Here is a 22,726-nt window from a genome sequence, read left to right as displayed (position 1 = left end):
TTTTATTTATTTATGTTAAACACAAACCACTTTGTTAGCTGCTGGTTTCCTTTCATGCAAGTGAACTTAATGGGCTTCGTCCTCTCTCTGAAATTCACCAGCTCTGTCACTTGGAGAGCATCCAAGCAGGGCTACATCTCAGTTCACATTCTGTCTTCCCAAGGTCAATGATGTATAGCATGAAAGTGAGAATTTTATGAACTACAAAAGTGTTATTCCCTTGGGGGAGATTCAGGGTTTTTCTGTGCTCAGATTTCCTTTGAAGTGGCAACAAAAGATAATTTAGAAAGAAAAACTTAGGAATTTGAAAATACTTTTCTTAGCAAATTGCCAAAACTTTTCATGCTGGGAAGAGATTTCATTTTTAACAAGTTTCCATTCAAAAATCAAAGTCCATGTTCCTCTCCAAGTGAAGAGTTTTGAAAAATACAGAAATAAGCCTTGCTTGTTTTCCATAGCTGGTGATAGCATATTTAACCACTTGTTTGTTTAAAAAGAGTTCCACCCTATTCTTTTAAACAGCACATTCTCTTATTTAAAAATTATTATCTGTTCTATGGATAAAAATGTCATGACATCAGAATAAAAGGTCTCTACTTGGTTCACTACAGCCTCTGCCACTCCCAGCATTTCCTCCAACAACTTTAGATTAATTTAAAGTTCTGTAACAGGAGAAATGTGGTTGTTTTTCCTCACTAAGGTTAGTTTGAAAAAGGACAAAAGAAGTGTCATTCCTCAGTGGATGGATCTGGCAGGGATGTTGAGAGAAAAGGCCTGTTTGTGAGGCACGTCTGATGATTTCACTCACAGAAAACTAAGCTTTGGATTCCCCCATGACACTGCAACACACTGTGCAATCATGTCGAATAGCACCAGGAATATTTCTGAAAGGTTCTCAAAACAACAAAATCTGTGTTTCACTCTTTGGCTCCACAGGAAGCTCTGAGTCATAGGCCATGAAAACACTTATGCAAAACTAATTGCACAAGGAATTACTCCAAACAATTTTTTATTACTGAAACAACTATGAAATAAACTTGAAAGCTACAACTGAGCCTTTCCAGAAGCTTTGACCTGGACAAAACAAATTAAAACCAAAACAAAACAGGAAAACCTGTGCCACACCCTCCCATGCCTTAAAGCAATAACACTGCAAATTCATACATGCAAACCAGGAAACTCAAATGTTCTATTTCCAGAAAGTATTTTTAGAGCAAGTAATAGAGCAGACATAGATAGCAGATTAACTTTTGCATTGCCAATGTTGTTCTTATAAGGCAAAATTTCCAGCAGCAAAAAAGCAGCCATAAAAGGTAAGCTTTTTGTTCTCAAAGGCACAATGAATAGGCCTGATTCCCAGAAAGTGCTGCTCTGTTCCCATCCCTGGAAGTGTGGCTCACGTGGAGCATGACAAACTGGGGACCTCACATTTATTTGTAACTCAGTAAATGCTGGGTGCAGGTTTATTGCATGGACATGGGTTGTTGCGTAAGTGAAGAAGACAAAGAATAAGACAACAAAGACAATGAAGAGGAAGAAGAAAAAAGTTATCTAGTGGCAGAAATCCCTGACTACTGCTTGACACAAGGACAACTCTGAAGTTTTAAATTTAGCCATGCAGAAGATAGAGAAGCAAAGAAACTATTATGTAGTACCACAAAAAAAATTTAAATAATTTCCAACACCACCCTAGGCTACTAGGTAGTGAAGTAGAGAAAAACAGCATTTTATGTAAAAGCAGAAAGTAGATTCTGCCTTCCCTTGTGTTATCTGAATGACCTGTTGAAGCTTGCCTTGACTTTAGCACATGGAGGAATATTTCAAGAGTGTCAGAGCATGAGTGCAGGTAATGGTGCAATGTTTCCTCATGTCTTTTTACAAGCTTACTCAGTAGCAAATGTAACTCAGCTCAGAAATAGAGGAAGTTGAAGAATTATGATCAATCACCTTTTCTCAGTACTCTGAAAAACATCCAAACTAATTATAATTAACATGATCCCAAAAGAAAGGGGGGAATTGGCAAAGGATGATTTACACAAACAGGACCATTAGCATTTTTCTCTGTCTGACATCTCTCCCCCTCAATCCAGCCAGTGGCTGACAGATGATACAGAAGAGTGGGCCACAGCAGGAGGCAAAGCTGCTGCATTGTTAAATCAAGTTATTTCCTGGCCAGAGGATGAATCACACAGGATTGAGAGTCATGCCAAACATAAAAGTACTGAGTGGGCTACTAATTCAGACATTAGCCCATGAGCTTCTGAGAGAAACCTTCAAGTCCCTTCAGCAAAATACACTAAAAACACAAGACAATTCATCTTTATGGGATCTGAAAACTAAACAAGAAATCCACTGATTCCATGCAAGCTCCTTGAAGCCCTGAATGCAAATCACTGTGAAATTCTTCACTCCCCCCAGACACCAAGCTGAAAACAGCAATGAACAGTGGATGCTCAAGGGACAGAGTGCCCTTGCTGCCTTTATTAGTTATTCTCCAAATGGTTTAATTAAATATCCTTGCAGGAGAGTTCTCCTGTGTGTGGAATTTCACCTTGGTACAAAGGAAGGACAGGCGTGTTTCCTGCTAGCTGGGAGGGTACTAACCCAGAACTCAGTGGGTGGAAGTGACATCAATTTGACCACAGACTTCACAGGAATGTCTCAATTGCTCATTGGAAAAGGCAGGAACAGAGAAAGCTTTTTTCTTCCTTCTAACCCAAGAATATGCTGCCAGATAAGTGCAACTACACCAGGTAAGGAGCTGAGACCATGATGTTCTAAAGGTATGGAGCAGGTAGCTACAGATCTATATAAACTTCTGAAGAAGTTTGTGCCTTTGTGGGAGCATATTTGCTACCCCAGGGGAGTGACATAATGATTTGTATACTGAGTTTAATGTAACCTTCTGCACTGCTACCTAAATGCCATCTTTTTCTACTGCTATAGCAACTAAACCTCTGCTGTAGAGATTCTCTCAAATAGCAGCTCAACAACAGATATTGTGGATCAAGGCAGGAGTACAAGTCCTACAGTTACAATTGGTGATAGTGGCAGAGACTGGAGGGAGATTAAAGATGTCCAAAAGACAGCAAAACTGACAGGTTTCTGGAAAAGAAGCCACAAAAAGACCAGGACCAGACTTACTGGCACATTCACCCCAAAGTTAGGAAATGCCTCAAACCCCTGATTAGGGGAGAAAGGAACCCCCAGCTGCAAAGCCCATGGACATTCCCTGAAGAAATAGGTAGATTTTTATGTCTGGAGGAAGCAAAAACCAGCCCATGATGTGCAAACTTAGCTCAACAGGCAGGCAGGAAATGCTGAAGGTTATGTTGTTCCTGACAATGCAGAAAAGTTTGTTCCCAACAGGAGGCTTGCAGGAAAACAAATACTGAAAAGAAAACTTGCTGGACCCACAGGCAAGACTGCTGATTACCAAAGAGCAAATGCCATGGGAAGTGGCCTTGGAAGGAAAGGATGAGAGGCAGGGCCAGCACTGGTGGCCCCAGGAGACACTCACACTGGGACAGGCAGCATCACAGTGCTCAGGAGCAGGGGGGCAGAGCCTGACCCAAGGGACCCTTCAGGAGCACTGACTGCAGCAGCAAGGGGCAGAAGAGCCAGACAAACAATGAACAAGGAATATTAATGGAATACTTCCATTTCTATCTTCCACTGTAGGGACAAGACACATTTTCACAATTTGATACTTAATACTTTATATTTGAAACTTGAAACTTACTGGGATTTGTGTGAAGTCAAGTATTTTCAGAAAGTATGTACCAATTACTCCAATTATATATTGTATCTACTTTAAATAAACCTAGTGGTTTAATTAAAAGACAGCCTACCTCTTCTTCATCTGCTTGAGATTTTTCTAAAGGTTGAAGTTCAACAACTCTCCAGCTAGAAATAAGACAAGGAAAATCAAATTAAGTTTAAGGTGCTGAAATTTATATTTTCATTTCCCAACAAAATATCTAACCTTTCCTTTTCCTAACACAGTCTTTAAGATATCCAATACAGTTTTAAAATTACTTTTCAACTTCAAAGACAATAAAAAAGCAAATGCATATTATGGATTTAAAGTACAGAACAAGTACATTTAGCCCTTCAGGCAATGTGCTACTAAGACACTGAAGAGATTAAGTACCCTGGTTTTGCAACCTAAAGATGTTCTCTTTCTAAAACAAAGGAGAAAAAGGTCTCTACAATAATGGATTGTAGGCCTACACTGTATGGAAAGAAATAAGCTTATTCTACTCTATCAGAATGGCTAAATTAAAAGAAAAAAAAGCTGAATCCATTTCTGTTAATTCACAGAAAATAGTTTACTATTTCTCTTGTGCTATCAGCTGTCCAGTCTTCCCACAACTTTGGTCACATGAACTGAAATGCAGAGATAAAAACCCAAGTGCATGAAAAGATCATCTTTAATACCATAACATTTTCCAACTCCATGTAAATTATATTCTTGGTTAATGTTCTCGTGTTCATTTTCATGTCTTTGCAATTCAAGAGGTTGTGAACAAACCTTGGAGTAAGGATTTCTTTGTACTGTAGTTTCTCCAGCTTTGAGGGTGCCACCAGTGACATGGGAATAACAATGTTGTCTATATCATAGGAGCTCTCACTTCTCAACCTCCTCCTGGAGTTATGCTGAATAATAAAATCAACACAAGAGGATCAGGTCAAATCATAGGAAACACATTTTAGCAGAGACTCATTAGAACTTCACAAGGAGAAAGCCTGAACTTTAATGGAAACAGACTATTCTAAAGTGCTCATTCATGTGCTCTTTGATTGAGTCCAGGGAATAAAGGAGTGTGTGTTGTGTAAATTGTGTGGGATGCACATTTAAACTGAACTGCATTAAAACATGACAATTCACAGAGCACCAGTATACCACTAGGCTTAGCAAAACCATGGGACCTGAACCTGAATATTGTTGTGAATTTTCCAATAACTTCAGTAAAATAGTGTGTTTCTGTACACTGAGCCAGAGTTCTGCAGCTCCTCAGTAAATTATATACCAGGGACTTTGCCTGTATTTCTGCACAAAGGCTTGTAAATAGGGAAACTGAGAGTTAATGAATTTTGGGACTCTATTTGCACCATGAGCCCATTTTATATAGCTGCACCAGGAAAAAAGGGTCACAGGTGCCCTAGTGTAAAACTGGGAACATAAATCACAGTGTATTTAATGAAATTTGGGGGAAAAAAAGGCACAATGCCAATAAATCAAATTTACACTCTAGTTCTATGATCTGCAAAACTCTTTTATAAACAAGTACACATACTCATTCTGGAATAAATTAGTTAAGGTAATCCACTTAATTCACTGTAAAAATGCTCTGCACTGTCACTAAATCAGATGGAAAAGGCACGTGGCTTTGGACTATTAATTTGCACAGCCAGCTCTCTGTTGATATTTCAGTTGAGACAGTGCCATATTTTTGGTTTACCTGTGATGAAGTGCTGTGAGTGGGCCGGGACATGGCACTGACACTGCTTGTGGGAGTGAAGCTGCTGTGGGACTCAGGCTCTGCATGTTGGAAGGAGAACGCCTCAAACCGAGCGCTGCTTTCGCCTGTCATAAGAACAGCAATAAACAAGACATACTGCCTGTTGGCTATTAGACTGCAGACATTTTTCCACACAGTAACAGTAAAGTCATTTCTAGAAGCCCACAGTGAGCCCCTAACAATTTACTGTATGCTAAAAAAAGCTATCTAAATAAACATTTGCTATTCATCCTGTCATTGTTGTTCTGCAAAACTCATCCCTCTTGTTCTACAAAGGATTTATTCTCATGGAAACAGCTTCATATGGGCAAATCCTGGCTCTTTTTTTCAGGAGTTGTCATAAACTACACACACAGTAAATACAATCTGACTTAGATTCCCTCTGATCCTCAGCAGCAGAACTCACAAGTTCTCCCTGGCTGTTTCTTCCTTAATAAATGATAAAACTGGCAGCAAGGGTAACAAACAAAATCAGTTTAGATCTCCAAACCAATAGTGGTTTCTTCTGATTTACTGCTCCCATTCAGTCCCAGTACAAACAGCATTTAGAGGGATTCACAATTTAACCACCTGTTCTGCTTTCCTTCTACCTCATTTCCAATAAGAAAGGAGATCTCAGACTTAATATACCAATGAACAAAAAGAATGAGTATATTCCATCATGGAAAAAGAGATAAGACTGATCCTAAAGACAGTATTGCACAGGCTGGGTCAAGGTAATGAACTACCATCTCCCAGGCAACTCTGCAACTCCCTGGCACACAGCTTTTATTTTTGGCCTTGTTCATTAGGCTGACCTTCCTCATGGATAATTTCTCCTAGACAGAGCCCAAATTAGGAATAAATATGTGGTACTACACCCATAGCACTAATAAGCTAGAACTTGTGCTTCTACTCATGAATGCACCACAGAACAGTTTTCTGGCACTGGGATGATCCTCATGATAAAAGATTGCTTTTTTGGTTCCATTTATAAAAAACCTAAATACTATTGTCAGAAGACTAATGGTAACTTCAAAAGGTTTATAGCAAGATGTTTCCTCTCTTTTTAGTGCTCCCAAATAACTCCAGCTGTTGATCTCAGTGTTCATGACTACACTTTGGGAAACTGAGAAACCCTGTGTCAGCATCCACGTCTTGGGGACCAGCAAGTGGAGCAGGTGGCATGGGAAAGAGATCACTGGTGGTGAAAGGGGATAGGGCACAGCACCCCCTTGGACACAGGCACAGAGGAGGCTGTACAGCACCAGGGGAAGGATGCAAAGGACAGCCCTCACCTAAATCCAAAGCAGTTTTCAGTGTGTCCCCACACAGCATTTATTCTCTCCTAGGACTTTCTAATTGATTGGGTGGTCTTGCTTTGGAGTTGTGGATTGTGGGTTTTGGGTGGTCTTGCTTTGGGGGTTGTGGATTGTGGGTTTTGGGGTTAGTTTTAATCCTAGATAATATTTTTTTATTAATTCATCTCTGCAGTAATTCCTGTATCTCCACCTCTAGTGAGAGATTACAGTTTTGCCTGGATATGCACCACCATTAATTTTTCCACAATGTTAACTGATCATTTATACCTTTTCATTCTTTCCTAAGGGAAATTTTAAACTAATATGCTCTTGCTCAGTGACTTACTTTCTTCAAATGTCTTGGGAAGAATTTTGCCAAAGGTTTTCCAGAAGTACATAAATGAATCTGTAACAGAATCTGTGAGGCTTTACATTCTAACAGCCTGGAGAGGTAAGATGCCATTTATCTTACAGTGGTATGCTAAATTTTGTATCACATTATTCTACAGAACTTTTAGGGCACTTCCTATTAACTTATCAACTGCTGAAGTAGAGATTCAGTGGATTAAAATAGAACAGTAACAAGGGTAAAAACACAGTAAGAACTGGCTATTCACAAGTCCTCTTAAAAGTCTGGAAGGGATCCAGAACCACAAATGACAGTACACAACAAATGAAATATAGTGGACAAAGATGCCAGGAATAGTAAATGTTTCATTGGGCACATGATGTAACAGATAACTTTGCAATGTTTGTTTCATTGACTACTATTAAAAAAACCCTTTTGTACTAAGAATGACACCCAGTACTAGAAGAACACAGTTGAACTGCTGACCAGTTTCCTTTAAGAGTACTCCAAAAATAAAATACAGCAGCTTGTCTCATTCTGTATGTACATTTAAGAAGAAAGATGATTACTATGCTTTAAAATAGCAAATTATTTTCATGATGTTCTAAGTCTGTTTCTTCATAAGTTTCATAACAGTATCCCTTCTGGAGACAAGTTAAAATTCTCAGAGCCCAGTGATATTCATACAGTATATATTTTAAAATATGTAGTAGTCTCTTGCAATGCTATTTTTCTCTTACCTACTGCTGTCTCACTTAGATGCCTTTTCTTTCTTCCTTCTGACAGCTGGTCAGGTGTTCCTAACACCATATGAGATTTGGAATTAGACAAACAGCCACTGCTCCACTGTTTGACAGAAACATGTGCATTGTAGTCTGTAACAGAAAAAGCATGCATCAAGTTGAGAAATTACTTTTCATCAGTACAATTTACAGGAAATCTCAACTGCTGAACTATTTATAATAAACATTATAAATAGTCCCAAACTTCTGACAGGAATCCAAATAATAACAGGACTGAAGTCAGGCACCTGGTCCAACCTCCCCCCACTTGTAGTATCCTCCTACAGCTCTGGTGGGATCATCTCAGTGCAATTAGGGAGAACCTGACACTGTGCTCTGAGAAGAAATTTCTCTTCCACCTAAAGCCATATTCAGTACCTTCTCTGATAACTTGCTTTGTGACAAGTTTATAAACTGAACCTCTTCATGGCAGAAAATACTGACAAATGAATGAAAAACAGCCTTGCAAATGCTACAACGTTTTGCTTTACATACCATTGTCAGCAGATACTTTAAACTCCCCTCCCAAAGATGAGGTATCAGCAGGTTCTCCTTTGATGTCATCCTTCCTTAATAATGTTTCAAAGTATATGTGAAGAGGAATATCTAATAAAAAAAACAGAAATCCAAAGGAATAGAGTCTGTATTAGAAAGATGGCAACCTCTGAGCCCAATGAATTATGCATCAAAATTAGAGCACTGATTCACCCATCACATTCAACATAATCTGTGAGCAATATTGCTAAGGACTGAAACAGACTCTGGAGGGTATTGAGTGAGAATAAGACTGGGGTCTTCCCTCTTGACCAGCTCCTGCACAAAACCCAGCAGAGCAGAGAGCACACAGTGCATTTCTCCTGTAATGTGAAGAGGCTTTGGTTCAGCCTTTTGGGTACAAGTCATTTATGCTTTTGGAATTTATTACTGCTGGGAGCCTATAGGTATTCTCAAGGTACATTCCCTCTCCCTGGAAAAGTCTACAGCAGGGCAATGTAATTTATTTTCTGATAGGAGTTCTGATGCAGAATTAGCCTGCAAAACATTTCAAGTGTAAGGAATTTAATCCCTGCTGTAAGGCAGGGAGGTTTAAAAAAAACCTACCTCTCTGAAAAGCCTTTCTGGAAAAAAAAAATACAAGAATGAAGGGAAATTTAACTGAAAAAAGTGTCAGTGTATAAAGTAGTCTTGACAGCCAGTACATTCAGAATGAGAAGAGGACTGTAGGCAGGCCCAAGGGTGGGTATTAAACTACATATATTTATGCACAGTCTTAGCCTCATGTGCCTTCAGGATGTGCCAGGACAAAAACTTGCAACATATTTTGCTAAATAAAAAGAACCATTTTCTTTTCAATTTGATATGGATCTAACTTGATTGCTTTATCTCAACACGCCAAGGTTTTGCTGTGTTTCCTACTCTACTTCCAAGTTAAACAAAGAAGGTCTGAAAGGTGTATTAGTCACAATACTTAAGCAAAGAGAGAACCAAAACATTTCTCCAATTTTGTTGGTCTTTTGGTTTTGTTTTTTAGTGGTTTTTGTTTGTTTGTTTGCTTTTTGTTGTTGTTTTTGGTGGGTTGGTTTGGGTGTTTTTTGTTTTTTAACCTGGGAAACCACTTGGGTGACCCAGATTTTTTATCATTTTTTAATCATGTTTTCCTGTATCTTCACTGAAAGGGCAGGAGTGCTTGTTTCAATCAATCCACAGGTGCAGAAATACCAGAAACCCAAACTTCTTAGATACAAACTACCATTTTCCAGTTATCAAGGTGCAAGTGGAAGGAGGTGCTATTATGTGAAAGCAATACTGCAAGCACTGACATATCTTTAGTCAAGATCCTTGGTAATTTGAAAACTGTGAAAGAAACTTAGATATAGGGACAATTATGCTTCCAAAAGAGAGTACACTAGTTAGCCAGTCCCACTGCACTATTTACTAGACTGTCTTCAAATTATGGTTCACCTTTAAAGCAAACCACATGAAGAATCAAGGTTGAACCTTGAATTTGAATCACTTCTTGCACACACACACACACACACACACACACAAAATCAAACTCCCAGAGTTCCAAAATAAAGCAATGTATTTTTAATATACAGAGGAAATGAATGCAAAACCCTTTTCTTTTACTTTGCTGACAATTTTTATATGTAAAGATGTGGGCACAGCACAAAAAGTATTTCAAGAGAAATCATTGCTCTGGAAGGGGATAACCAAGAAAGTTGCAAAGAAAACATGAATTGGAAGTAGGCTACAACTTGGAAAATTTCTACCATGCATTTATTCACAATAATTCTTTCACATGAAAGAAAATGTCAAATAGACTAGTCTTCATGAGGAGCAAGAGACAGCAAAGTGCACAAAGTAAAGCATGAATCTAGCCTCCCTCAAATGTGAGGACTGCATTTGAACAGGAGATAGCAGGTCTGGTACTTCTTCCCTGTCCCAACTATTATTAGCAAGGCTCCTGGAAAAGAGAACAAAATTCCTTCAGAAATATGTTCTTGATACTGGAATGAAGTTGAAAATATTTTTTCCTCCTCCATCCTGGCAAAGTGTCCAACAGTAGCCACAGCACAGTCGAAAGCTTTTCAGGATTTTTATGATGACAAAGCTTTTTTTGAGAGAACAAAAGCTCTATGTTCTTGCTGCACACCCCAGCCTCCCTTAACAGGGAGGTAAGAATGAACACAAGGGGCACAGACCTTCCTTGAACAGGTGTCTAAACACCTGGGGTCTAGCTGTGCTGCCAGAGTCCCAGGGGAAGTGACAGTGTGTGTAAAAGAAGTAAGATTTTGGTAGTTTTTTCTGTCCACAGCAGAGTTCTGCTGAGTGGGATGTTTGTGTTGCACTCTGGAGTGAGTGTTCAATTTCTTCTATCTGCTCCTACAATAATCTCCTCTTTAACCCTTGCATGGGATGCAAACTGCCAGAGCTGAGGCTTCCTCTGCATTCCATGTCCACACTTGAGTCTTCTCTACAGACCAGTGACAAGTTCTCCAAAACCAAGTCTTAATTAATTCCTGACTTCCTAATACAAGGCTGCAGTGTCTACACTGTCATTCTGGGAAGACTGAGTGGGTTTGATTAAAGATTCAAACAGTTCCATGGAAGTCCCAGCCTCATCTCCAGAATTATTTTGTGGCAAAGAAGCCCCTCCCCCAAGGAACAACATAATTCCTGATCTGGTCAGTGGGTTTTGGAAAACCCACTGACCAGTACAGGAAATAGGTGTTCCATAAAACTATCTGGAAATAGGTGTTCCATAAAACAAAAAAATCCCACAAAAATTCAATCCCTTCTGCTGTATTTAGGCTGTTATTTTGCAGTCCCAAGTACTGTCAAGTTGCACCTGCACTAATTTCAGGGCTCAGTCACAGACAACATTGTCTACATTACTGTCCAAAAAGACTAAAAGATCAGATAACAAGAAACCATAAAACTTCCAAGACAAACAAAAAGGCTGACTATCACAAAAATAATTAGAAAACCTAAATAAAGCTTTTTAGACCTGGTCCAAAGGGCCTGAACAGAAAGAAAGTTGCTTATGAAAACAACACAACCATGGTATTGTATTGTGTTGGTAAAAGGACTGACCATCTCTAAAGGACTGACCCTGACTCAACTGACACACCATGAAACATCCAAGCACACCTTTTTTCATGACCAGTCTTTCCAGGCTGTAAGCACATTGCTGGTATGAGAAACCTAAAAGGTGTGTTTTTCAAAAGTCAGGATCAAGGCAAGATTTTCATTTAGTCTAAACTCATGTATTTTGACAGTGTGCAGTTTTCTGATTAGAGAACTAAGTCCTAAAAATCATTGAAAAGACAAGTTATTCCACAACCTGCACAGCTGTCAGAAGCACAAGCACTCTGTTAAGTCATGGCATTACTCACCTGAAGGGAATGATAAGACTGGATGGAAGGAAGAGTCCAGCTCTTGCACATAATCGAGGATTTTAGATTCTGTGCTGTACTCACTGCTGCTGAAAGTGGAGGCTGGCACCACACATGGCAACTGAGCTTTATATGGAAAAGAGGCATCTCTAGATGGAAAAGTCTGTAAGAATACACAGAAACAAAGGTTAACTTTACCTTTACTCATGTCCTTCAAATTAGACCAGAAGAGGGGAAAAAACCCAAAAAACCAACAACTCAGTGAGTGACACACTTTAATATGTGAATGGGAAGAAAATTCCAACAATCTCCAGGTAGTCTAAATATGACTTACCTTCACTTACTATGGACAACAGTGCACAACACAAAGAACACAAACTGCTCCTTCAATTAGGACCAGGAAACAGCTGTCAAAGCTTTCAGATAAAATGTAACTGTTTCCAAGAATTCTTTTATCTATCCCATGACAAACAAACACCCCCTAAAATTTGATTCCAGGATAACAGGCATGATATAAATGCACAAACAAACCTAACACCAGACTAAATAGAGATCTCATTCATTTTGCCCCTTAGTAAGATTCTCAGCATCAGTATCTCTAGGCACCTTGAGCACACACATTTTAATGCAAGAAATTCTATTGAACATTTTGAGCACACTGTGTACTTACACAAACCAAAAAGGCAAAGTCTTTACCTTGCTTCAATTGAAACATCAGATAAGCAACAGAAAGAAGACATACAGCAATAAATACAGAGAGGGATGCTTTAAGAATTGATTAATAGGTAGTAACAGGAATGACTAGAAAGAGGAAAGGTGCAATAAAAGATTCATTTAGCTGCTTGGCTGCAAAGCTTGTTTAAGTATGGAAGGTAAAATGATGGATGGCACAGAACTGGTAGATGGGAGGTAGCATGACTGAGGCAAAAGGCAGGGTGAAAATGGGCAGGAATAAGCAGCAGAGTGCAGGCCACAGACTGAGCTCTGAAAGACAGAAGGAAAGAATTAAATGTGATGACACAAGACAGCAGCAAATAGTGCTCAGTGCTTCAGAATGTGCTACAAAAGCACTTCAGGAAAATAATGTGGAATAAGCTACTTTTTTACTGGGTACTTGTGGTAGTAACCCCAAAGATCCTGACAGTTTTAGAGGCCTCTATAGGTTTCTGGTATTTTGCCAAATGCTACAAATCCTGCAAATGGGAATGGAGATAAAGGGACACTGGAGTACCTAGGGGGTCTCAAGCCTATCACTGCACCAACCATCACATTTATCAACCCATGGGAAACAGTTCCAGTGTAAGAAACTGTAGGAATGAATGACATTTTCTTAGGACTTTTTATGGAAACATGCAGCATCAAAGGTGAGGCTCAAAGAACATTACTTGCATTTTCTGTACTTCTGCTTTCTGAATCAAAGAAAACTCTTTCTCCTGTCTGAAATACTCCAGGGTGCACTTTAGCACTGCCATTCATGAATTAATGATGCAGGGATTATATCTACCACATAAAATTCCCTCCACTTAGTCAAAGCAGTCCTCTGCCACATGGCATCAATATTCACAACCCACATTATCTCAGAAAATATTACATTAAGAAATTCCCCTTTTTTCTCAGTTACTGAGTTCTCTGTGCTGGTACTGTATCTCAGAAAGTACTAAAATCAAGTGAGGATGTTATGATGCTGGAGCAGAGAACACAGTGATGGTGGGGGGAGGTTCTTGTATTTAACTTTTTTTCCCCTCCAGGAAAACATTAACAGTCCTAAATCCACCTTGATCTCCATACACAGGTGTATGCACAAGCTTACAACTTAACTTGGAAAGAATTTTTTCCTAGCCCAGGACTCCTTCAAATCAATGTTCTGTTATCTTCCTGTGACAGACATATGGGACTCTTCATCTGTTAAACTTTAAACATCCATGAAGTGTTGGCAGAACTGGGTCTTGTGTTTGGAAACACTAGAGGGATAAATGCTAAAGTCAACTTTATGTTTCCCATTATATGGATCATTACCCTAAAGCTTAAAGAGCTTTTAGGCACTTGTTGTACCTCAATGCACCAAGGACTTGCCTTTCAAAAATGCACAAAAGCATATTTCTTGTTGATATTTGGGTCTTAGAAATGAAGTAATTTACTAAGTCTCTACTCTTTAAGCTGCACTCTTTAAGCACCACTTCTGCCTGTCCTTTTTTTTTAATAGAAGTGAATCACACTACAGTATATACATCTCTCACTCATTGTTTAAAAAGAAATTCCCAAAAACTGATCAGTAAAATTACCTAGAAAGTAAACAGTTAAGACCAAGACATTCTGACATCCAGACCTTTAGTCCTTACTCACTTTTTCTTGCTTTAATTCACTTTACCCCAAACATATCCAGATTATTAAAGCTGAGCCAGTTCAAAAACATGCATACAAGGTCAAACAACCTCACAGTCAAAATCCATTTTGAAACTATATTAAAATCCATTTGCCATTATCAGTAGATGGAGAATTCTTTTCTTCAACTTGCCTGTGGTGGGAATTACAAAACCTTATGCCTGAATTTGTGCCTTGAATGCTCTGGCCTCAACACCTAATGAAATCTTCATTAAGCCAGTTTGTACCAAGAAAATATGAACTTCATAGAAGGAAGAGCAATTTTATTGAAATGCCTGTGAAGCTACTATGGAAAAAAAGCTAAGAAATTTGTCACTCTGTAGCTCCTAGCTACCAAATCTGGTTTCAATTTCTGATGGAGTAGTCTTCCACTGGAAAATGCTGAATTAGTAAAATCATGATGTTTCTCAGAAATGCTGACTTAATAAACTCTTGATGAAAAAATTTCAGAAGCCCTTAGCACTGGAATTAAAGCATTTTACTCAAAGAAAGTGATTCAACTTTTATTGAAATAAAATGGAAGTATTGTTTATTGGAAAACTGAACTCTTCCTGCTTCGAATTCTAAATAGAATACAATCTACAAACCAATTGCCTTTTACAGCAATTATTGAAACTTTACACAGCAATAAAAAAATCCACCAAAACCCAGCTGAACAGAAGCCCACATGTATTTCCATTCAGCCATGGCACTGACACAGGAACACCATGGCACACAGCTTTTAGGAGACAGGCCCCTAGAGCAAACCTGACCATGATGCCAACCCTTCAGAAAGCAAGAGAGGTTACAAAACTCCTATCAATCTTCCCCTTTCCCCTTGCTATGGATCACCTTGTACATCTCCTGAAACATTTTTCTTCATTACTGAAGTACAAAACCTCAGGCTTCCTGAGCTCAAGCAGATATGAAGGATAGTATTACATAAAATTCATTGTATTAGAGAAGAACTCACTGTGTTTAAGAGGAAGTGAGGAGTGTACAAGCTTTAAATATTGAACTAAAATAGCACTTCTGGTTTAAACTTATGAAATGGAATGGTGTCAATCAACAGACTCTAATTCTCTAGAGTATTATGAATTTTGAACTTGGATTTTTCCCCCTTAGTACTGTTTTACTGGGTTACAGAAAACATAGAGAGCAATTAATTTTGATATTCAGAACAATTCTTGTGCTTGCTTGTGACAGACTGATGCATTAGACAAAGTACAATTGGCTCATGGCTCTGCTCTTGAAGGGTCAGAAGGCTGAACTCTTCTGGCCATCCCATCCTTTTGCAGAGAAAAAACTGTGAGTCTATGAAGTGTGACATAACTGAAAGGAAAAACGTTTTGTGCTCCCATTTAAAAAACTGTGAAGTGAATTTCCATTTTGTCGTTTCAGCTACTGATCACTAAAACTCCTACCAGTTTTGGAAACATGCCCAAGTGTAACAGTACAGAGAGCCACAGTTCAATTATGCCACTGTGTCTGAATCCAGGAAGGTAATTAAATTAATTCAAATACACTCTGCTGAATACCTGTCACATCTGCTTCTGATTACTCTTATTAAGCCCAAAAAGACAAGGAAAAATGTGTGGTGGTGTTCGCAGGGGTCTCAGGATGAGGGAAGAGACGAGAATGTTGACTCCATGTTTCAGAAGGCTGATTTATTATTTTATTATACATATTGTATTAAAACTATACTAAAATTGTACTAAAAGAATAGAAGAAAGGATTTCATCAGAAAGTTAGGTAAGAATAGAAAAAGAATGATAACAAAGGCTTGTGACTGACTGAGACAGTCCAGACAGCTGGACTGTGATTGGCCATTAATTAGAAACAACCACATGAGACCAATCACAGATCCACCTGCTGCATTCCACAGCAGCAGATAATCATTGGTTACATTTTGTTCCTGAGGCCTCTCAGCTTCTCAGGAGAAAAAATCCTAAGGAAAGGATTTTTCATAAAACATGTCTGTGACAAAAATGCATTTATTCTCTCTGCAAACACACTCTCAGGAGTTTTCAGCAATATCAAAGAAGAGCTATCTCCCTCAATATTCAAAACTGTTCTTCAGTAAATGGCTAGCCATATTGCAGAGAATTAATTATGGGACTCAAGAGAACCTCTGTGTGAGTGGCTGACAACTCACCTTTGAACACCAAACACACCAACTTTTAATCCTGTGCTGTGTACAGATCAGACTAAGAGAGCAGCCTGCTTGCCTCAGTGCTTTGCATCTGCTTTAAGGACAGCCACTCCTCCATGGCCTCCCTGTTCTGCACTCACCACCCTGCTCTGAGCAGAGCTGTGTCCCTCTGGCAGAGCCCACAGCTCCAGGAAAGCTTGTGTTTCACTGTGGAAATGTGCAGCTCTGAAATGCAGAGAGCTTCTGGGCAACAGACACTGAAAGGTTCATCTGAAAGCCTCCAAGAGCTTCTTTCTTATTAACAGGTAGTGGGAGAGAGGGTGGGAAAAGCATCTAAGACATCCCTACATGGGAAGGTGCACAACAGATGGTGCTGACACACACACACACACACACACATCCCTGCCACATGCCAGACCCTCCCTTCCACATGAAGTTTTTATAGAAGTCAAATGGATGTGCTTTCCCTTACATGTCAGGTACAGGGAAGCAAGCTGCCCCAGAATATAAAATTCAATTTAGATAAACTAGCAGATCCTATGGCAGAGACCAATTTTTTCCAGGAAGAGAAAGAGAGTTTCATAAAACACAAATGAAAACTTACTCAGCATCCAACTTGTCACAAATTCAGATTTTTTGGTCAGTACCTGCAAGGAGTGACAGCTTCTACTGTTCTCAGATATCACCCACCTCTCCTAAGCATACATGGAGTTTAGTTTCTTTAATCCTGAAATAAGCCAATGGGATTTTCACCTGCTCTGTAGAAGAGCACGCTGTCTTCTACAACCTGAAACTAAGATGTTTTGTTCAACTAGAAAATCAATTGAAAATTCAAGGTTAGTGCTCAATCTTTGACCAGTTAAACCAAAAGAAAGAAAGATCTGTTCATCCAGAGGAATATCTATCTTCTCAAAAACACCATGCAGAAATTAAGAGTAGATGTGATCGGTAAAACATTACAGAAATGTCACTACACCAAAAGTGAAAGACTGTGGAAAGCATGAAAGTCTTTCTGACAAAAAAAAAAAGAGAATTCACAGGCTTACTGGCTTGCCACAAGCCTCAGAGGATGATCTAGTTCTACTGGCAGTATCACAGACTTACAAAGATAGAGGTGTTTGTCCCTTCCTTTCTGCCTTCATGCCTCCCTCAGAGACAGAATTCTTGTCACACATTCAGAATAGCTGAATGTGGATGAGAAACTTTTTTTGCCACTTAGTTTTCATTGCTTTTGAACTAACAGAAGGCCTTCTTTTTTAACTTCCAAGGTTAAAGCAACAATTTAATTAACTACTATTTTAATGTACAAACTTGGTAACCAAGGGATTCTCCTTCCCAGACCACAAGACTGACATATCCACAGAGGTACCACACCACTTGCACTGAACCAGTTTGCAGGAGATTTGGCAGCAAAACAACATTTTTTCAGAAGTCAGCAATGCCAGGAAACTGTGCTGAAGCAGGTGGTGGAGCCAGTATCTAGGGATACCAAGGAAGAGGATGACAACCAGTAGACTCCACTCAATGCAACTTCTTTCCTCCCAGCTACAGACCCCTAACAAATAGCATTGCTATTCAGCAAGTGAGATAAAGGCTATGCATGCTGGATATAATACAAATGATATGTGTATATATGTGTATTATAGATAAATTAAAATATCAACACAGTCTTTCCAAAAACCTGAAAATGAACAAGAGCTGGGAAACTACCCACATGTATTTATCAAGTGGCAGCAACAAAAAATACCACTGGCACTAGACATGGACTGGGAATGCTCCTGAACACAGAAATCAAAGAACCAGCATGAGATTTAAACCAAATTAAGAAACTCATACCCTACAATTTAAATACTTTTCTCCTGTCTGCTTTGGAGCCTTCTGGACAAGCACTCACTTTTTTTTTTTCAAACCACTAAGTGAAAGCAGATATTCTGCTCTTACTTAAATCCCAGTTGAGATTGCAGAGAAGAAAATGTGGCAATATGCAACTGCAAGAGTTGGCAACATTATACCAATTGTTTGCCTGTGGTATCCAATATAAGGTTTTGCACCTCAATTCCCAACTTTCAGGGTGCTGTCACCTTTGTAAATTTGAATTCTGTTTTCTCCACATGCCTTAGTCCTCACAACCGACTCTTTCTCCAGCAGGTGGAATACAATTACAATGAGAATTTTCAGATTAAAAAACCTCACAATGCTCTACAACTCTGTAAAGAAACAGACAGGGACAAAATTGATAGTACTCCAATCTCACTGCTCTATTGTCTCTTACCTTTACTTAGAGCTATATAAAGGTTTTATAGATTAAAATTCTACATAGCATCAATGACAGCTCTTGGCAAAACATGACTTGAAAAACATGGAATTAATATCCTTTGTTAGGATATTAAATGAGAAACTAACAAAATATACTGACAAAACAAAATCCTTGTTATTAAAAAAATCCTACAGCAAGTCACACAGATAAAATAGCAAAAAAGAGAACATCAGGGCATGTCATCCAAGCAAACCTCTCTGAGAGTTTCTGATTAGAACAACACTTGTCTGCTTTTAAAACTTTAATTATGTCACAGATAATTTAGTTCCTTTATGTGCAGACAAAAAAAATAGCAGGGAACAGAGCTACAATTTTCCTCAGGATAGGAAAAGCATTTGCAGAAGCACAAGGCATTGGACTGGAGAATGTGGGGTGAGGGAGGAAGGCAGTTATGAATGCAACAACCACTGAGAAATGATTCAATAGGTGTTTGTGTTTTACAGTCCTGACACCAACCTGCTACTTACAGACCTTCTGGGCTTTAATGTTTAGATACTTTTGGCCTTCTTTCTTAGCATTGAAACTACATGGCACGTATTTTATTGGAGACAATGACCCAGAGGTTGTGACTTGCCAGCTGTAACAATGCAAACGAGGGGCAGATCCAACATTTTGAACACAGCACTCTCAGACTTCCAACTCCCACCTGCAAACATTGTCTCCTCCTACTAGAACCCACCTGCAGCTTTCTCCTTTGTGCTGCTCTGCATGCAAGTTTTATCATTCATTCATTCAAACATCATGGTGAAGAAAGGCACCACTACAATCCTGTCCTCTAGACTGAAGAGACTGAAGCACAGATTGCAATCCCAGGGTTTGTTGTGCATGACTCACAAGCAAGAAATGGCCTAAGCTCTCACAAAGCTGTTTAGATAAAGAAGAAAGATACAAAACAGATTCCAGGGCCAAATGATGACAGAGGGATCATCCTGTGGTACTTAGTCATTCTAAATTAGGGGACAAATGGATTTGGCCCCAAAGGCTGTTTCAAATTCCTGAGGATACTGGATGGTGGCAGATAAACCAAACACCCTGCATCCTGCTTTATTTATCTGCAGTCTATCTTGCCAGTCTGGAAGGTCTTCTAGAGTTTCACAGACTTCTGTATTTTCTTTTAGATACTACCCTGTCTAAGCATAATTTAACTAGCACAGCAGGGGAAGGTGTAGTCCTTTTCAGAGAAGAAACAGCAGAGGACAATATAGGGCATCTCTCCACAGGCAATGGGAGGCTTCTGGGTCATACACACTCATTGTAAATGTATGTGGCATGGCAGGAGATAAGAGAAAAAATGTGGCTGCCTTCCCAGTGACCTTATGAACTAACAGATGGCAGAGCAATTCAGTTTCATACTTTACTTTTCCTAACATGGATGTTAGGGGGGTGAGGGGGGAGAATGAGCTTCCCAAATGAATCTGAAGAGATGTGAGGGGTGACACTGTGAATGCCACTCAGATGCACAAAGGGTACAACCAGTCATTGCAATGAAATCCCAATTGCAAATTCCTCAAAGCTATCCCAGCATTTCTTAATGTCCCACACATAGAGGTCTGCATTTTGCTGGGATTCTCTGCTCATAAATCTTTAGTCACCATCTTGCTCAAATTACTCTGCAGAGCAACATCTTCCCTCAGCACTGCCAGGCACTGCTCACTGGCTGTTGAAACCAGCACCACCAGGAGCTGCAACATCAGGAGATTCAGTTTGCTCCTCTGATTTTGGCAAGCTGGAATTTGTTAATTCCACATGTGCTGCAAGACTCCCAGCTTGTTTTCAGGCCAGTGACGTTCAAGAAATGGGGGTCCTCACAGATTGTAGTACCAGGGGTTATATCAATATGTTAAATTTGAGGAAATGTGGGAGAGGCACTTGCTAGAGAGAAGGCACACTAATGTTACATTAAAAATCCAACTATTTCCTATATGCTAAGAAGTTACTAGTTTTTTCTGTGAAAGATCACACGAAATTTGCTGGGGAATATAAATGCATTTTCAATGATATCAATCCCAGAAACCATTCCCCATTTTGCATCCTTACCCTTAAACATCTGCCTAATCCAGAAGGCAGCCTGGGCTGATGGCCAGTGCTCTTTCATTACAGGATGAGCAATCTCAACAGCTGGGTAACCAAGTGTAGCAAGTGCAGGACTAAGAAAGTGACAGGGCCTCTTAGTAAAGATTTGTTGAATGAATGATATACTGCTGATGACTCTTAATTTAAAACCTTGATACTGATTTAGGTTTGATTGTCAAAATGTGCTGGAAACGTCCAGTCTAATTTTATCACTTATTTCCTTAGCAGAATCCCTGATCCTTTGTTTTCAACCAACCCTGTGTGAGAGGCTTTGTTCCCTGCTTTACCTTATTTTTTAAAACTTAACTGAGTTTGGCACTTGCATGATGACTGAAGCTGACAACTCGATTGCTGCCATAATTTCTTATTTTCTCAAGGAAAAAGAGCTACAGAATCTGTTTGTAGCCCATGATGTAGTTCTCCACAATGCCTCTTGGTTAACTTTCTCATGGAAAGGACATTCAAAAGCAGAGTCTAAACACAGAGGTTTGAGCTGAGAGCTGCAGTAAGCAGAAATAGCATTCCCTACAGGGGTGTTTTACCCCACTGTCTTTGGGACAGTGACACTGAAGCTGGGTTAATATAAGGCACCAGAGATGTCAAGAGTATGGAGCAGACACACAGTTGCACCAGGTCTGGTACTTGAAGACTTAACTAGTAACCTAAAAATGTACTTTTTGCTCGCAGTCTACAGCCAAAGGTTAATTATAAATCTTTCTTTGCAGCCTACAAGTCAGGGTAAACTATCAAGCATGCAGAGCAGCTAAGCTCTGTATCTGGCTGAAGGTAAAAATGTAAACTCTGCCTTGAACTCCTGCTGTCAGGCTACAGACATGGGGTTCCTGATCATAAGCCTTTACTGATATTCACTAACTCTGGCCCACTTCTCAGAACAGAGAGACATAGACAGTGCTTGTAGAAATATGAAATACTTGAACCTGCAAGACAAGAGGTTTCCAGAAAGCCCTGATATTTAGAAACTGCTCTGGAGTGAAAACCCCTCATGTTTAAAACAAAGGAAGGGAAAGTCCTCGAGTCTCTTGCTAAGGAGCTCTCTCCACAGCTGCAAGAAGCAGTTGGAGCCACAGCACGAGGTCTCCAACCTCTGTGACAGGATTGCATGGCAAACAGTAAGTCCAAGTCCACAGCAGCCTCCTTGGTCAATGCAAGGAAGATGAAAAGGCTAAGCACCTAGGAGAAGGCAGAGCTCCCAGCCTCACTCACCATCCCCCTGGCCCACACCTTCCAGGCAGGCTGCCAAGTCTTTAAGCCCCACTGCCAGGAAGCTGGGAACTCAAACAAATAAGAAACTGGACAGTTTTTCAATAAAGCATCTTGCTAAAACTAGGACACCTCTGCCATTTTGCAGAGAATGCTGAATCAGCACAGAACATCCTTGCATGGGAAATTGCTCTCCAGACCACTGGCACACTTAATACATCCTAGACAGTTAGAGATTTCCCTCAAGAGTACACTTAAAAAGGCAAAGTAAAATCAAGAAATTAAAACCTCTTGGGATTAGCAGTGCTCTAAAGAATGAGTTCATACTGTCTCTGTTCCCAAATTAGACTGTTTCTTTAAGCACCACAGCTAAACTCATTATATATTCTTACCAGCAATATGCTATTAATATAGATGTGAGCAGATAGCCTTACCCTGCACAAGACAATGTAGTTTTTTCCATTTTAAAATATTAATTTCTCTGTAACAGAGAAAATTCTAGGAGTTTTAAAGCACTCTTTGTGTCATGAAAAAGGCAATATAACTAATGAGAAACAGCAAAAATGGAAACAAGATTAAGATATTGCAATTCAATTTCCTAGAAAATAATGTGCCACCAGCTGTGTAAGCTCTCCTGTAGCTAAAACAAATATTCTGAAAACAAGTAGGCAGATGCTTTACACTGTAGCCTGTCTCCTGAGCAGTCAAGCTTCCAAAAGAACTCTCAAATTGTCTCTTAGATTGTACAAGGGCTTTAAAGACAATCA

The 22,726-nt window shown here is 39.4% G+C and overlaps 1 protein-coding gene across 5 annotated transcripts in view; it reads right to left on the bottom strand.

Annotated features, from left to right (window-relative positions):
• Nucleotides 1-22,726, bottom strand: part of KANSL1L (KAT8 regulatory NSL complex subunit 1 like) — a 62,669-nt gene that overhangs the window by 5,534 nt on the left and 34,409 nt on the right. For all 5 annotated transcript variants that reach the window (XR_004980572.2, XM_036387286.2, XM_036387288.2 and 2 more), the window contains exons 7-12: nt 11,836-11,998; nt 8,432-8,542; nt 7,895-8,029; nt 5,466-5,590; nt 4,535-4,659; nt 3,852-3,906 (exon numbers count right to left, since the gene is read on the bottom strand). Coding sequence is in view for 4 of the 5 variants with exons in the window: in XM_036387286.2 (XP_036243179.1) it covers nt 3,852-3,906; nt 4,535-4,659; nt 5,466-5,590; nt 7,895-8,029; nt 8,432-8,542; nt 11,836-11,998 (714 nt within the window). In the remaining variant the exon portion in view is untranslated. The remainder of the gene's footprint in view (nt 1-3,851; nt 3,907-4,534; nt 4,660-5,465; nt 5,591-7,894; nt 8,030-8,431; nt 8,543-11,835; nt 11,999-22,726) is intronic.

Source organism: Molothrus ater, chromosome 7 (genome assembly GCF_012460135.2).
Source record: "Molothrus ater isolate BHLD 08-10-18 breed brown headed cowbird chromosome 7, BPBGC_Mater_1.1, whole genome shotgun sequence".
Lineage (NCBI taxonomy): Eukaryota > Metazoa > Chordata > Aves > Passeriformes > Icteridae > Molothrus > Molothrus ater.
This window is presented reverse-complemented; position numbering and strand designations above follow the sequence as displayed.